The sequence below is a fragment of the Tachypleus tridentatus genome, chromosome 9, assembly GCF_004210375.1.
Source record: "Tachypleus tridentatus isolate NWPU-2018 chromosome 9, ASM421037v1, whole genome shotgun sequence".
NCBI lineage: Eukaryota > Metazoa > Arthropoda > Merostomata > Xiphosura > Limulidae > Tachypleus > Tachypleus tridentatus.
The window spans coordinates 98,015,739-98,033,030 of record NC_134833.1 but is presented as its reverse complement, the minus strand read 5'-3'; the positions used below and the strand labels follow the sequence as shown (position 1 = coordinate 98,033,030).

The 17,292-nt window shown below is 31.0% G+C and overlaps 2 protein-coding genes across 4 annotated transcripts in view; one reads left to right on the top strand and one right to left on the bottom strand.

Annotated features, from left to right (window-relative positions):
* Positions 1–10,402, bottom strand: part of LOC143225836 (transmembrane protein adipocyte-associated 1 homolog) — a 62,564-nt gene extending 52,162 nt beyond the window's left edge. Inside the window, exons 1-2 of one of the 2 annotated variants that reach the window (XM_076455938.1) lie at positions 10,311–10,366; positions 8,425–8,543 (exon numbers count right to left, since the gene is read on the bottom strand). The gene's annotated coding sequence lies outside the window, so the exon portion shown is untranslated. Of the gene's footprint in view, positions 1–8,424; positions 8,544–10,310 lie in introns of both variants that reach the window. The other variant, XM_076455937.1, reaches the window with a different exon arrangement.
* Positions 10,403–16,616: 6,214 nt separating this feature from the next.
* LOC143225832 (ADP-sugar pyrophosphatase-like) overlaps positions 16,617–17,292 on the top strand; it is a 65,067-nt gene continuing 64,391 nt past the window's right edge. Inside the window, exon 1 of one of the 2 annotated variants that reach the window (XM_076455918.1) lies at positions 16,617–16,805. In XM_076455918.1, coding sequence (XP_076312033.1) covers positions 16,770–16,805 — 36 coding nt within the window. In that variant the 5' untranslated portion in view covers positions 16,617–16,769. Of the gene's footprint in view, positions 16,806–17,154; positions 17,290–17,292 lie in introns of those variants that run through there. The other variant, XM_076455926.1, reaches the window with a different exon arrangement.

Sequence of the window (17,292 nt, the reverse complement as noted above, 5' to 3'; positions counted from 1 at the left end):
GAAGGTAAGATACATTGGAAAGCAATATTTTATATTCTTAGGTAGTTTAAATAATCAAGTACAGTAATAATTTGAAACAATTTAGTTAGCATTCCTTACAAGTTGATTACTTTTTAACATTAATTGATTTAATCATAATTTTGAATAATTTTTTATGTAACACGAATCAATGTAATTAATGCTTACAGGTAATAAATTATACCAACTGATTTAATCATCCAGTTGTACTTCTGATAACACACCTCGTTTTTTTAATTGTATTGAACATGTTAGGGTATTGCATAATGACTTGAATCAATTTTGTAAATTACTAATAAATACTTTGACTATTAATTACAACAAGGTTGTTTAATGTAATTAATAAAAACATGAACCCACTCAACAGCATGACTGAAATATGTAGTAGTGGATAAGCCAAACAACCATCAAAGCAGAGCTCTGTTGCTTGTAGTAAAAGTTATCTGAAGACAGTTGTAAATATATTGATTGCATTTAAAAAGAGGAAATTACACAAATGATCTGATTATGTTACATAAATCTAGCAAAAAATGGTGAAACAAAGAGAAGTTTTTAAACATATTTGTTTCCCCAAAGTTTTCTCAATGTTATCACCTTATTTCTTTATTCCCCTTTAAGTTAAAAGTATTCATTATTTGCAACCAATGTTTGTGCTAGGTTTAATAAACCATCTCAACGAAAATATTATAACCATAAGGCTAAAATCTCTGAAAACTTTAAACTTTGTTTTGTTTCCAAACAGGCCTGTATGAAAATAAATCTTGAAAACTTTAAAATTACTTTTGAAAACCATAAATAACTTCTAATCTGCATTGCATGCAATTTTTTTTTAAATCTTATAACATGAACAGCAAAGGACCATTTCTCACCCATCACTGATAAAATTTAAATATGCCCTTTATGTTTTAAGAAATTTATTATTCCTCATAAAATAAACATGAGGTAATGTTAGTGTGGATTATCATAATTTTGATGGATAAAATCTTAACAGTACTAAAGAAGAAAAGGATCAAACAGGTTGTATCTATAGAAACAGTGAATACAAGTCTTAGGTAGTTTAAAAAAAATTTCATTGTACATATTGCTAAAAGTATTGTATTCATAGCAGGGTTACCAGGACAATACCCAAGATGGAAACACCAAGATCTCTGAAACTGCTATTTCTAGAAAAAAAGAGTTGAGAAAATCTGATTGAAGCATTTAAATTTATTAAGGGAATAGATAGTGTTAACCCCTTCACAACAGACTCAGTACGAGTTCATCTATACATTAGCAAGCATTAAGCATTTGCACTATAATGTTTGATACAGCATGTGCATCTTCATAAAATTTGGTAAACTTTTAGTAAAGATGACAAGTATTTTGTACTCAAACAATCAGGTTAAGGAAATATATTTACTGAAGATTTGCTTGTGAAAATAGTTTCATTACTAGTCTAAGTGCAAAGGGTTTTCATGTTATGATTTAAAAACTATTCTTTATCCCAAAAATCTCAAATATTATTTGCATAATCTCAAGAACCTCCTAAATAAATTTCAAATGTTTGTTTTCAGTAAGACTTTTTATATTATGTTTTATACTCTAACCTGAGTTTTTCACTTGACCAACCTTATAACTATCATAACAAATTAGAAAAATATAAATTACACTTTTTCATACTAGAATAACTACATATTACAATATGAAAATATAAATGTTTAGTTTAAGTAGCTTAAGTCTCATAACACTATATTAACATGTATATAATTTTTATTATACTGACCCTTCAGTCATGTCTACCTAACATTACATAACTTGCATTGACAGGGTGCACATGCATTCAGGTATCCAGTGATACAAAACTGAAATTTAGTCTTCCCCGGTTTGGCTGTGTTTTAGTGGACTAGTATTTTGTAATATACTTTCAATTATCATATATATTATTACCATTTAGAGATAAATTACTAAACTTATTTTACTTAAAATATAGAACAATAAATCAAGAAGTAAAGCAAGAAATCTCTTCTTCTTGCAATATTTGTACTCTGTTGTTGCTGGGCATAGTTTGCTAAGCCTTTTAAAATTTTGCACGTGGAGAATATCACAAAAATTTGTTTATATAATAAAGCTGAATAACTGAAAAAACCATAAATAACTATGCTGATACTACAGAATTCTACTATAATTTATTACAATTAGTAACTAAAGTGTATTTAGATTTAAAAAAAAAAAATTTGCAGAGACTATAGACAGCCTTCTTCCTTGAACACTTGGATTAAAAGAATACTTTAAATTTTTCAAAGATTAATATTGCTGATAAACCACTCATGGGACATTCAATATATATTGAAGTGTATATAAAGAACCATTTTCAAAAATGGAAAGAGATGAACAAGGCCACTGTGATTGATTCCATACATAATCCATATGTCAACAAAACAAAATGATACGAGGTTCTTATTTTATATTCTAACTTGTCAATATTAGTGAGTTGAGCTTCTAATTTGTTCAAAATTACAAACTTAGTACTTTGACATCACAAACATATAACCGCAAACAGTGCTGCATCCAACATACCACGTGACTCACTAAATTCTATATTTGTGTTATTTTAATATTTACTTTAAATTAACAAATTAACTCTTACGTAATATTAAAGTTGAATTATAACACACAATTTGATTCCAAACATACTGACAAATTCATAAAATAGTTTTTCACTTGACCAACCTTATAACTATCATAACAAATTAGAAAAATATAAATTACACTTTTTCATACTAGAATAACTACATATTTTTCAGGTTAAGGAAATATATTTACTAAAGATTTGCTTGTGAAAATAGTTTCATTAGTCTAAGTGCAAAGGGTTTTCATGTTATGATTTAAAAACTATTCTTTATCCCAAAAAGATAAAATTTTAACTACAACTCAACAAACAAGATGGCATGGCCTTTGAACCCTGACCCATTGCAAAACAGTTAATGCATCAGGTTTTTGTATTTAATGGTAAAAATATTATGGAAAACAAGTATTAGCACTAGGCAGCTAATATTTATTTTATTTTTCTACCAAGGTGCTTTGCTCCTGAAATAGATAGCTTTCAGTATATTTAAGGAAAAACTTGATAAATATCTAAATATCTTTTTCATATTTTAGTGGGTGTGTCAGCTTAGATTAATCAACTCGTCTCTTGATGTTTTTATATTTAAGTTACTGACCTCTACTACAACCAATTAGATCTAATTCCATAAACCAACTTCCCTCTTATGTTTGTCCTATCATCTTCAAAATACAGTACAAGACTGAGCAATCAATCCTCCATATAATTTGGTTACATAAGACCATAACACATCTTTTTTTCTTTCTAAGAGAAAGTCAAGAGGTTAAAACATCCTAATAAAATAACTTCCATTTCTAGCAGCATCTTAATAACCCTTCTCTAAATCCTTTCCAATAAAAATATCCTTTCTCAGATTAAAAAAAAATTTTGTCCACAGCAGTTAATCTAACAGAAGTTTCAGATGTGTTAATAGTTATACTAATTTCAGTTCAGAAGAGGAAATTATAGAAATTGCTAGTTACACTTTGTTTGGAATACTTGCACAGTTTTGATTGTTTTTTTGTTGGCTCACATTCAAAGACTGAAGGGTGCAAAAAATAAAAAATTGTGTCCTTTTCAAATTGGTATATTACTAATTTTTCTCTAATACTTTACAAAACTTTAAATACTTTTTTACAGTTCTGAATAGAAAGTACAAAAATAGTAAAATGTTCACAAAAAGTGAATAAACTTTTGGAAATGGAACTTAAAAAACTTTAACATAGCAAAGTATTTCCCCACTTTGTCCATATTAATTTCTCTGCCCACTTCATTTATACAAAAAAAATTAATGCTACTGTTTAATCTCTCTTGTCTTATTGTGGAACAATGTTTTTTTTCACCAATTTCAGCCTTGAAAATGATTTTTCACCACTTGCCACATTAACAGATAAAGCTGATAAGACTTAGAGCAGCAAGGATGTTTGGAAGAAAATTATTTAGTTTAATTTATGCATATACAAGACTATATGGAGTATACTTTTCTGGTATTTGATGGGATATTAATTTAAATTTTACACAAATTTTCACCACAAATATCCTTTTACTTATTGCTTGTGTTTTTTTTTGTTTTTTTTTTAAATTTTGCACCACTAAAATTTTGTGGTGGGTTCTTTGTGCCATTCAAATCCACTTTGAGTCAGACTTGATCACACTATTTAGTGATGCATTATCTTGCAGTTACTATAATTAAAGGTTATTTTTTAAGTACCAAGTTATTCTGTACTACCCAAATGTCATCAATAGAACTAAAAACACTCAAGCTTTCTTTAATCAGCAAAACTTACTAAATATGATTCTATGTATCATTAGCATGAGACATTGTATAGGGACAAAATAGGACCTATTTGTCCATTTAAGCTGTTCCCTCCTTTAAACTATTTAAAAAAACTCAATCAGCCCTCATCATTGATATAGTTACAGAACTTTCTCTTAATCTCCATTAAATTTACTGCCTTCATAACATCTAAAGGTAACCTGTTCCACAGACCACTCATACTGTTTGAAAATTTAAGCTGTCTTAGTTGAAAATAATTCCTATCTTGCCAAAATTTATACTTGTGTCCCCTATTCCTACCATTAAGTATTAAAACATATCCTGCATCAATACTATTAATTCCTTTTACAATCTAAAGCACCTCTATCAGATTACTATAACTTCATTTTTTAAAGAAAATTTCAGAGATATTATGCTCCCTTTGTTTGACAACCCCCTCCATCCCAAACACCATTCTAGTAGTCTTTCTTCTGAATCCTTTGCAACAATTCAATGTCCTTCATAAATTGTGGCCTAATCAGAGATCTATATTATGAAATTATAACCTCTTTAGACTTGTATTTAATATTTCTGGAGATACAACCTAAAATCCTATTTGCCCTTCGACTAGCAACAACACACTGTTTGGATGGTTTGAAAGATTGATCAACCATTATACTAAGATCCCTCCTTTCATAACATTAAGGTTATTCCTATCCAAATTATGTTTATAATTGAAATAATAAATCTCATGCATAATCTTGCATTTATTATAATTTAAATCCATCTTTCCTTTACTTGCCCACCTCATTAACCCACAGACAGCAGAAATATAGTAGGTAGCAGCATCAACTGATAATAGCTGCCATTTGAGGGTTAAACAATGTAAATCCTTTTATAAAGCAGTAGCATCATCTTCACAGAAAGCAACATCCAAAACCTTAATATCATCAACAAATAAGTACTTTTTCACTTTTCTTTCATCTATATCAATGATGCAAAAAAAACCAAAACAACAAAGATCCTAAGACTGAGTTCTGAGGTACTCCACTCACAACACTAGTCCTATGTCATTTAATTGAAAACCTCTGCTTTCTTCCATCAAGCTGCTCTTCTAGCCAATTAGTTAACTTATCCCCCACACCAACAGACAAGTTTCTTTACAAGCCTTTTATTTTGCATTTTGTTATATGGTTTATGAAAATTGAAAAAAATTGTAAATGAAATTCTTCTTTAGTGAAGCCACATCAGCCATTCAATACAATTTTAAGTTTTATTAAATGATTTTGTAAAATCGTTTTTACCAGACTTTCCAAAACATTTGCTGATGCAAGATTAATAGGCCTAGAATCAATGGAACAAATTCTATTAATGTAAATAAGAAAAATCAAAGGCTCTCCACTAGTAACAATGGTCCAGTCTAACTGGACTCAATTATTAAAAAGTCTTGCATTTTATACCATCCAACAACCACATTCAAATAACATCTTTCACTAAAGCTAGAAGATTAACTTTATTGCCTATAAGCATCAATTACAGTAATTAGTTCTATGTAAAATAATCAAAATTAGGATTAAACCAATTAAATGTTAGAAACAAAAATCTAATCAAAATTAAATCTTTGAGTATTACTGTCTTTATTATTCCAACTATGGAATAACCTAAATTATGATTGAATACATTAATGTTATGACAATAATTAAACTTGTTTTTCTCATTATTCCAATTATTCAGCCATCCAAACTTTATGAAATTGTCATAAAAATAATCAATTAATCAAAATTGTTTTTTCAGTTATTCCACTTATCCATTTATCAAAATAGTCATTATGATTTTCCATTAATATTTGACTTTAATTTAACTTACAAGTATCATGACACATTAAAATAATCAACTAATCAAATAAGGGCTGTCAATTATACAATTTTCAATTATTCCAAAAATACAAATTACTAAAATATTGCTGTTAAGTTTGTTAATTCTTGAGCACAATGCCACACAGTTGGCTGTATGTGCTCTGCATTCATTGGTATTGAAACTTGACTTGTAGTTATGTTTTTAAAGCAAGAATAATCAATGTTTTTTCACCATGTTATGAAGAGAATTTAAATATAATCAGTTAATGAGTGCATTAACTAATGAATCAGTAAATTCCAATAATCACCCAGCTCTACTGATATCATCCTCTTAGCTATTCTTTTGTGTTGCACCTTATCAAAAGCTTTTTTGAATATCTAAGTAAAATACTGATCAAATTTTGCTTATATCAATATCTGCAAACAGTAACAGATAAGTACCTATATACTGATTTATATAGTGAGTGAATCATTTATATCATAAGCATTTGAATGTGTCAATAATAACTTATGAAAATATAAAAACTTTAAAATAAAAATAAATGTAAGCTATACCAATAATGAAATTTATATTTCATACACATTATTGATTTCAAAAAGTCAGATTTTTTGTTAATATACAAACAGGAAATACAGAATTATAATAGTCATTAATATCCAATACAGACTCAATCCTATGCATAAGCAACAATGCTAATGGCAGATAAGTGTTTTTAAAGTGGCAAGTGAGTAGAAATCATAAAATTTGAAACAAAAGGAAATTAAAAGAAATGGCTTAAATAAAATAAACAGAATGGGGAAAATAATCAAGTTTACAAACTTTCACAAACATCAACAGCTGAGGATATTATTAGCAATTGTTATCAATTCAAATCTACCATCAATGCATTGCAATTAGGATATTCATAATTGCAAACTGTTAATAATTAGATGTATTGTTTACAGTGTATGACCAGCAGACACATCAACTGATACATTGGTATATCAGTGATAATACATCCCTAACTGATAAGTGTAAAATGAAAACAATAACAAAACAATAAAAACTGCTATCTAGACCAGTAGAAGCTAAAAGTTACAACAGTTTAATAAGAGATTTCATGAATATTAGGAGGATCAGGGGTAGATTCAGTGAATACTTTGTGTTGAAGGAGGTTGAAAGTCAGGACATCCTTGGTATTCAACAATTTATAAATGGTTCCTTTTTAACTCATTTGGAGGTTTTGAACTTCATTATGAATCACAGTTAGTTGTTGTTTGTTTTTTTATAATACCACTATTTCTATCACAAACAGAAAATTTTGGACATCAAACTCATTGTGCAGTACTTTCTTATAAAATACATATACAGAATCACCCTTATCCACCACTTTGATATCACCAATATAAATAACGTACTACCCTGGTAAGTTATCCAGATAACCAATACAAATAATGAATAGTAAAAGATTCTAAGACAGGTTCTGGCACCTGAGTGTTGCCATTCTTCTAGGCAGAGGGCTTATCACTTATCACTACCTTCTGTCTATTTGTAATCACAAATTTTCTATTTATATTTTGTTTCTGCAGAGACACCGTTTTGCTTTTTTTTTTTTCTTCCCTGAAACACTTTTTAATTAACCGTTATTCTTTCATTTCTTAGTAGATTGATGAAACTAGTTGAGGTTATACCTTAATCCAGAATGTCCACAAAGATAAAACAACCAAAATGAATAAATTTTTGGCTGCTGTGCAGTTATTTATAGCAATCATGATGAAAATTGACAAATATGATTTTTCATGTGTCCAACACATGGACAAAAAAAATTGCATCTGCCCATTTTGAATCTTTTTAGGTAGTCATAGCACACAAAAACAATCATTTGGGGGTATTTAGTCAATTACTTGGATGCATTTTGATCAATTTACATGAAATTTTACACAAAGATACTTTTCTACAGGTCCAACATACTGAAACCAAAGCAGTGGACTTATCCATCCTTAATAATTATAGGGTGATTAAAATATTCCATGAAACATTCTTTGAGATTTTTGACAGCTAATCCACCATATTTTGCATATTTTGACCAATTCACAAGTACAAAGATACTTTATTACAGATCTCAAAGAGAAATAAATAATTTAGAAAGCTTTATCTTTTACTCAATTTTTCAGCAATAAAATCACAGTTTGGGACTTTCATGAACCATTCATGTGCATGTCAACTAACTAACATGGTATTTGGAACAAAGATACCATCTTTCAGGTCTCGGGACACTTGAATTTTTCTTTGTTTTTCATGACTTTCTAGTGCCAAATTGGTCAGGTTGAGACTGCTTGATAGGGACATGTTCTATTCACCCAAAAATGTTGATGTCTTTAATTACTTTCACTAGTACCGTAATGATTAAAATTTCTAAACATCTTTTAAAAGAATAAAAGTATAGCACTAGCTATAAGAAACAAATTACAGATGTTATTAACTTTAAGAACTCATGACTGAAAGCAAAGGTAAATATAATTTGTCAACCATACTATATCTGCTATATCCAGTGCTTATGTGGCCTTTTTCTCAATACCAAAGATCATGAGACCAGTTGAGATACAAGAGACATGGTAGAGGTCTAGACACTATATATATCTATATATTATCAATTTTCATGAATAATAGTTGTGACATATTTAATCGCTCAGCCTTATAATTATATTAAATAGTAAGCCTTATTTGACAACAATGTACATTCTTTATATTGTCTAATAATGTAGGTTTGTTATTGTTATTTTAACATCAAAACGTATAATTTCAAAATAATGATAGTTTTTCAATGACAAAGTATTCCAGTAATTGACAAATATAATTTCAATTAGTGGATACCAAACATCTTAGTTTTGGTACAAAATCTCAAACATACCTTAAATTATTGCTCATTCATATTACAAATAAAACCTACATTTTTAATAAGATTTTTCAAAAATATTTTACAGTTTTTATAGGATTACTGAAACCTTTCAATTTACATTAGAACTAAAAAAAAAAGTGTTAATATTCACATAAAGTTACAAAAGCAGCTGATAAAGTATATAGATGTCTGGTCAGAAATTATCAGCAAGTTACATGCAATAGAAATAAGAGTAGTTGGTCTATTTCAATACTATATCTATAAAACTAATAATAATAATAATATTTTACTATCAGCACTACCACTGAGTACCACTGGATTTCCTTTTGCTTCAGGCTTATAATCAAAATGTACACTGTTGTGCTATAAGCTAATAATAATATTGCATGAAAATGAATTCTATAATATTAAATGCATTACAATTTACATTTCAATAGCCATCCAATATAGTACTAGATGATTTCAATTAATAAGGAAATCACACTGTAAAATAGTTAGTGTTCTTGGTATTTGTTTGTGATAATTGTATTATCAATGAAAGTGCATGTTTATCAACCAGACGTGTGCCATTTGTGAATGATTTATTCTTTTTAACAAACTCATTATGGTGAATTATGTAAAGTGCTTCAGATTTACATTTCAATTGATTCTTTTGGTTTTCTCAATTAATACATTAATTACAGTAAAATTAACTAGCCTAATAATATTAATATAAAATCATAAAATAATTCAGAATCTCTTTAATCCAATACCCTAATCATTCTGGAATTTCTAACTCATCTCTACACAAAAGATCGGCACAAAGGTAATAAAAATGTTTAAACTCACAAGTTAAGAACATAAAATTACAATAATTATCGTTTCCATCATTATTACTACTAGTACTAACACTAATGCTACTGCATTACAACTATAGTTATACACCTTTGATGTGTTTAGTTACTTTTTAATTTTATTAACTTTCACTGGCTATGAGGTTATTCGTAAAGCGGTTAATCTGTTGGCTAAATTATGTTCAATAAGACATTTTTACAGATAAAAATGTTTTTTTTGACAGCCTATGTTTCATGTTTAACTTTTATTTTTAATTAATAATACTAGTGCTGGTATTATTACTAAAAAATTCTAAATCAAAAGTAAAATTGCCAGTACTAGGCATACATCTAAATTATGCAATATCTCCTTATTTTATAAACACAATTTTGTGACAACATAGTTACCATTTCCTCTAAAAAAAAAAATTGTAACCGTAACACTTGTTTCAGTTACACCAGTCTCACAGTTGTTTAAGCTGACATTTATTACCTAATATAATACACGTAGCGTCATCTATCACAATAATTAAGTTTGAAGATCAAAAGAAAATAAACGTGAAAATCAATTGATTGAGTAAACAAAACAAACATAATATGTGCTTTTTTATAGTTCATACCAAGTAAATAAATATAAATAAAATAAATCTTTATTCGTTTCCTAAATTAATAAGAGTCATTATGAACAATAAATTAATACTGTGTTATTAATTTTTACCCAAATTTTGATTTGTAAAATCACTCCTATAACATTGATAAAACTTTACTTCACCAACTTAAAATTATTCATGATAACAGCTTTGTTCATGCAATTTGACGTTATAAATTGTCTCAACCACTACTGTGTCTGTCGTATCTCAGCCATCTTGATGACCTGTGGTATTGGCATTATTGAGCGAAATTCCTTGTCAGCACTGGCAATAACATATATCTTTTGACATTCTTTGAGTCACCCGTTGGTACAACGCTAAGTCTACGGAGTTACAATGCTAAAATCAAGGGTTCGATTCCCCTCGGTGAACTAAGTAGACGGCTCAATGAGGCTTTGCTATAAGACAACAAACACACACATACTTTGAAGAGAATGACGCTTGTATAGAAAAGGTAAAGAGATTGGATTTGATGTTCCTGGATTTTAAGAAAACAATTGACAAGGTTCCGCAGAATAAGACTTGTTAAAACTAATGTTTGTAGGTATGAAGAATACATTACCTTTCTAATTAGAAGACTGGCTGAAAAGAAATGTAGTTCTTTGAATTGTTAATAGTGACTTACTGAGAAACTCATTTAGGAGAAAACTCGCCTAGCTTGTAACAGGTCTCAGATTTAAATTACAAAGTAAAAAAAATGTTAAAGTTATTTACCCAAAACAGAAAGTTCTTATCAGTTGATGTTGGTAAAAGGCATTCAAGATACATGAAAAATGAAGCAGTACTGTCCTTACTGTTACACCTTGATTGACAGAAATAATATAATATGTTCTCCTTCATATCTAAATGCAGCTTAAAAATAGTTTTTGTCAACAGCTGCACCTTCTTTTCAGCTGACATTTTTGTGAAGACAAAAGATGCCTTGAATTTGAAAACTTTTAGTAGTCTTTTAACTTCTTCAGAGCAAGACCATTTTTCAAAATAATTTTTACAATGTTACTCTTTCACATAGTAATTCAGTAGTGCTTCAGTATTTCATATATATACTTGACTTCACGATTCGTGACTGTTTGATACACTACCACTTATTCGCGTCAAAGCAATGACTTTAGCCAATTCGGGCTTTTTTGAACTTAAAAACATGAAAAGGTTGTCAAATAAAGCAGCTAAATACACACACAGTCCATATTTGGAGTCACTGATTACTTATTTTGTTCTTTTTTGCGACAATCAGAAATCATTGGAATAGAAGTAGACACTCAGTCGATTTTATTCTACTTCTGCTGTTTGTTTCATACGGCTACTATTGATGCTTTTGTTTAAGTGAGATCTATCTAAATGACTTTGTATGCAAAGAAACAGTTATATTAAAACAATATTCCCCTGCTACATTAACATTCACGTTTTCAGAAGTGATAATACCAGTGGCAATATTTCTACTCCAGATGTTTCCCTTGATATGAGATACACGCTCCAAAAATACAATAATGCATTTTATGGCCTGGCAGTCGTGTTTTTATTTCGGAATAATGGTTCTCTTATGATGTTCACATGCAAAACTTGGATTATATGTTTCACAAAAAATATTCAATTTAAAATATGCATGGCATGATATCACCCATAACAAATGTCGTGTTTCTTGTCATACCACTATTTCTTATCAATATAGCAGCTGTTTTTATCCTTTACATTTTCTCCTATTCTATCAATGGTCAGCAGATAAGAATTCCCAACAATGGTCAGAATGCTTATTGGTTTGTAATGCATTCTCGAGAGATTTGAAGACGTATGAATGAGTTCACACAATTTCTCATTTCTATGAAACTTTGTGTTGTTGCAGCGTCAATCAGCAGCAAAGAATACAAGCATCTCTGGCACAACCTGCAAGTATATTTGTTATTCTTCAATTCATTGAACTTTAATAAACGTCTGTAGATGATGATTATATATTGATTCCAAAAACTTGCAGATCAGCACTGCAACTGCTGTGATATGCTTGCATTCAATAGTCTCTTTAATTGTCATAAACTAGGAAGGTATCATTGTTGTATATCACCATACTATATACACTGCTGACCAAAATCTTAAGGCCAATAAACATAAAGAAAAATGTATGCATTTTGCGTTGTTAGATTCAACCACTTATTTGAGTAGAACTTCGAAAGATGAAAATAAGAAAAGGGAAAATTAAAATCTTTTTAGCATTTAATAGAGAAAATGTCAACACTATGAAATTAGCCTAAATACTAGCTGGTCAAAAGTTTAAGACCATACTGAAACGAAGCGTTAATCGGTAAATACATAACGAAATTTAGTCATTTGTGTTCATGTATAAGTGCTGTCAACATCTATCACTGACATCTTTTGCGTTACATTGGGTAAAAACATGGCAAGACTAAAAAGTTGACAGAGTCTGAACATGGCAGAATTGTCGTGCTGCAAAAGCAAGGTCTCTCACAACGTGCCATCGCTGGTGAAATTGGGCGTATAAAAAGTGCTGTTGCAAAATTTTTAAAAGACCCTGAGGGATACGGAACGAGAATTTTAAGTGGTCGGCTCAAGAGAATTTCGCTGGAGTTGAGCAGGAGGATTCGACGGGTTGTCCGGCAAGACACCAGCCGATCGTCGAACCAGATTAAGGCCCTTATGGACGCAGAATGTAGCTCAAGAACAATAATAGGCATCTACAAGAGAAAGGCTGTAAAAACCTTAAATGTCTTAAAAGACCACGCCTCCTTCCACACCACGAAACAGCTCGGTTAAACTTTGCTGAGAAGCTTTTTTTGTTTGTTTGTTTTGGAATTTCGCACAAAGCTACTCGAGGGCTATCTGTGCTAGCTGTCCCTAATTTAGCAGTGTAAGACTAGAGGGAAGGCAGCTAGTCATCACTACCCACCGCCAACTCTTGGGCTACTCTTTTACCACGAATAGTGGGATTGACCGTCACATTAGTAACATTATAACGCCCCACGGCTGAAAGGGCGAGCATATTTGGCGCGACGGGGATGCGAACCCGCGACCCTCAGATTACGAGTCGCACGCTTTCACACGCTTGGCCATGCCGGGCCTTTGCTGAGAAGCACCAAACATGAGACGTAGAAAAGTGGACGAAGGTTTTGTTCTCTGATGAGAAAAAATTTAACCTGGATGATCCAGATAGCTTCCAACGTTACTGGCACGATAAGGATATCCCACCGCAGATATTTTCTACACGACACAGTGGAGGAGGTTTCATCATGATCTGGAGTGCTTTCTTCTTCCATGGAACAGTGGAGCTCAGGTTATACAGGGTCGTCAAACAGCAGCTGGCTACATTGGCATGTTGGGGAGAGCATCCTTATTGACTGAAGGCCCTCACTTGTGTGGAAATGACTGGATATTTCAGCAGGACAACACTGTTATCCACAATGCCCGCAGGACAAAGGACTTTTTTACGACGAATAACGTGATTCTTTTGGATCATCCAGCATGTTTGCCCGAACTGAACCCAATTGAAAATGTTTGGGGTGGATGGCAAGGGAATTCTATAAAAATGGACGTCAATTCCAAACAGTGCATGATCTTCGTGAAGCCATCTTTACCACTTGGAATAACATTCCAGCCAGCCTTCTGCAAACGCTTATATCGACCATGCCAAAGCGAATGTTTGAAGGTATTCGCAATGACGGCCGTGCAACTCACTACTGAGACCTCTTGTTGGATATTTCCTACCCTATTTAGGACTTTTTTTTGGTATGGTATTAAACTTTTGACAAGCTTGTATTTAGGCTAATTACATAGTGTTCACATTTTCCCTATTAAATGCTAAAAATGTTTTTATTTTTATTTTCTCTTTCCTTATTTTTCATCTTTCGAAGCTCTACTCAAATAAGTGGTTAAGTCTAACATCTCAAAATGCATATTGTTTCTTTATGTTCATTGGCATTCAGATTTTGGCTGGCAGTGTACGTATTTCAGTTTTCCTTCTTTTGTGCATTAAAACATGTTATGGTTTCGCTTAGGCTTTTGTGATTATATCCGACATTAAAATCGCATGCAGAAAGATGTGTGCTTAAACAACTAGTGAAGTAGTCTTTTCATGCAATAGATATATTAGAAACGTATATTAGTTCAAGGAGTTTCCGTAGATCTAGCCCATCTTTGATTTGACTTATGCACCTGATATAATAATAATTATGTCAAATTCTCTTAGCTTGAATATCATGCTTGGTATGTCACTTTTGGAACTTTAAGATGCTTGTTTGTTTTTGAATTTCGCGCAAAGCTACACGAGAATCAGAAAATCTACCAAACACTTTTTTTTCCGTGACTTATTTATTTTATGTTAGTGGTTTTCCACAGATGTCTATTCGCTGAACTTTATGTTTTTGTTTGTTTTTCTTTTGTTTTGTTTTTAATTTCGCACAAAGCTACTTGAGGGCTATCTGCGCTAGCCGTCCCTAATTTAGCAATGCAATTCTAGAGGGAAGGTAGCTAGTCATCATCACCCACCACCAACTCTTGGGCTACTCTTTTACTAACGAATAGTGGGATTGACCATCACATTATAACGTCCCCACGGCTGAAAGGGCGAGCATGTTTGGTGCAATGGGGATTCGAACCCACGACCCTCAGATTACGAGTCAAACGCCTTAACCCACCTAGCGAGGGTCGCGTATTCGAATCCCCGTCTTACTAAACGTGCTCGCCATTTCAGAAGTGGGACGTTATATTTGACTATCAATCCCACTATTCGTTGGTAAAAGAGTAACACAATAGTTGGCGGTGGGTGGTGATGACTAGTTGTCTTCCCTCTAGTCTTACACTGCTAAATTAGGGACGGCTAGCACAGATAGCCCTCGAGTAGCTATGTGCGAAATTCAAAACAAACGAACAAAATCCACTATTATTTACTTCTAAAGGAAGTAACTCCGAAAAGACGCTTAGTGCGGTTGTGAATATTGGAATGAGTTCTTGCAATGCAAAGCAAGTAGAAATCATAGTGTATCCTTACTTTATCTGTCTCAAATCTTATGAAAGACACTAATTTTAACCTATTTGCAAAAGGCAACAAATTCAATCTGCGTCTACTTAGCAAAAGAGGTTACTTATTTCTTTTTACTTATAAAGAATATTTATTCTTGAAACCATACCCCGTTAGCGATAAACGAGAAAGAGTATCAATAAAAATATACTTTCCCCTCTTCATCTTGTCAATCTTATTTATTTTTCATGGCTAATTTGTTGGTTTGGTTGATTGTTATTAAGCACAAAACTACAAAATAGGCTATCTATGCTCTGCCCACCATGGGTATCGAAACCTGGTTTCTAGCGGTGTGAGTCAATGTACTCATTTTATCAACGTTGAGATCATATGTTTAGTATTGATGTAAGCTGATAAAAACTTTTGACATGTTGGTAGACTGTGGATAAGTCCCTTAAGTCAGCAAAACACTGCTCTGTTGCTAGTAATAAAGCAACTGAATATTAAAGCGTATTATATCAACATAAATTTAAATTTAAAACAAATAAACAGGGATTTATAAAATCACTAGTTAGGGATCATTTTGGAATACTATAGACAGTTTTGGTCTAATAAAGGATAATGACTTATTAGAAATAGTTAAGAGAAGGGCTACCAGGATGATAATAAAAATGTTATATTATTGTAATAGGGCAAGAGATTTTAAATTACTTCATGATGAAATAGGAAAGGTAATGTGTTCTTGTAAATAAATCAACGCCCATAGTAAATTACTTTACTTTTCCTTTAGCATTTCTACAAACTTGAATATTTGTACACTTTCGTAAACTGCTTTAAGTCTGAGTTACAAATGACATTAACTAACAGAAAGCAAATAACTTGTACAAAGTCTTTTTGTGGCCTATTGTACAAAGTAATCGCGTTATTAACACAATGACTGGTTTATTTCTTATTTTGAAATCCTTTAATGCAATTTTCAGTTATCTTGTACTTTTAATCCACTTCACATGTGTTAGAAGAAAACTTGACGTCATACATAGCTTCTTCTGGCCAATAAATAAATTACAATATTAAAAATATAGCTTAGAGAAATGTAATATTATTCAAGTTTACTAGATTGTCCAAATGATCGATATAATAATTGCCACTGATTTATTTGTGCTATATTATGAAGATAATATGACGAGATGACAAAAAGTTTGTGATTTTGAAAAGACGTTAAACTCCAGTTAAAACAATTTTATTTTTGTAAGAATGACTTGTGGAATGAGTTGCTCTGCAGCAGTGGAGGTCAGTTTAAAGTTTAAAAGAGAAAATCAATTATTTCCTAATGAAACAAATGAAAAATTTAAATATTCACTTTGATTAGCAGTGATCATTCAAGAGAACAAATGTCATTTGTTTTCATAACGTTATTTTAGCGATTATATATTCTGCAGTATAAGCCGTCTTATACAGTATTAAAATTAACCTTGAAATCTATCTAACCTGAACTGATTTTATTTATCAAATACTGATTTTTCTTTAAACACCCATGTTAAGTTTTTATTATCTCATTTATGACGACTGTCCATATTTTATTATGTAATCTATAATATTAAGATGGTGAACATTTTTTAAGAAAGTAATCTAGTTGCGCCTTAAACGATTATGACAGAATCATAAATTTTAAACAGGCGGTAATAAGAGGCCAAAACTTATTTATGACGATAATAGGTGCTTTCATTGCAACAGAGGCGAACAAAATGATTTGTTAGGTACGGCAAGTTTCTCAGTA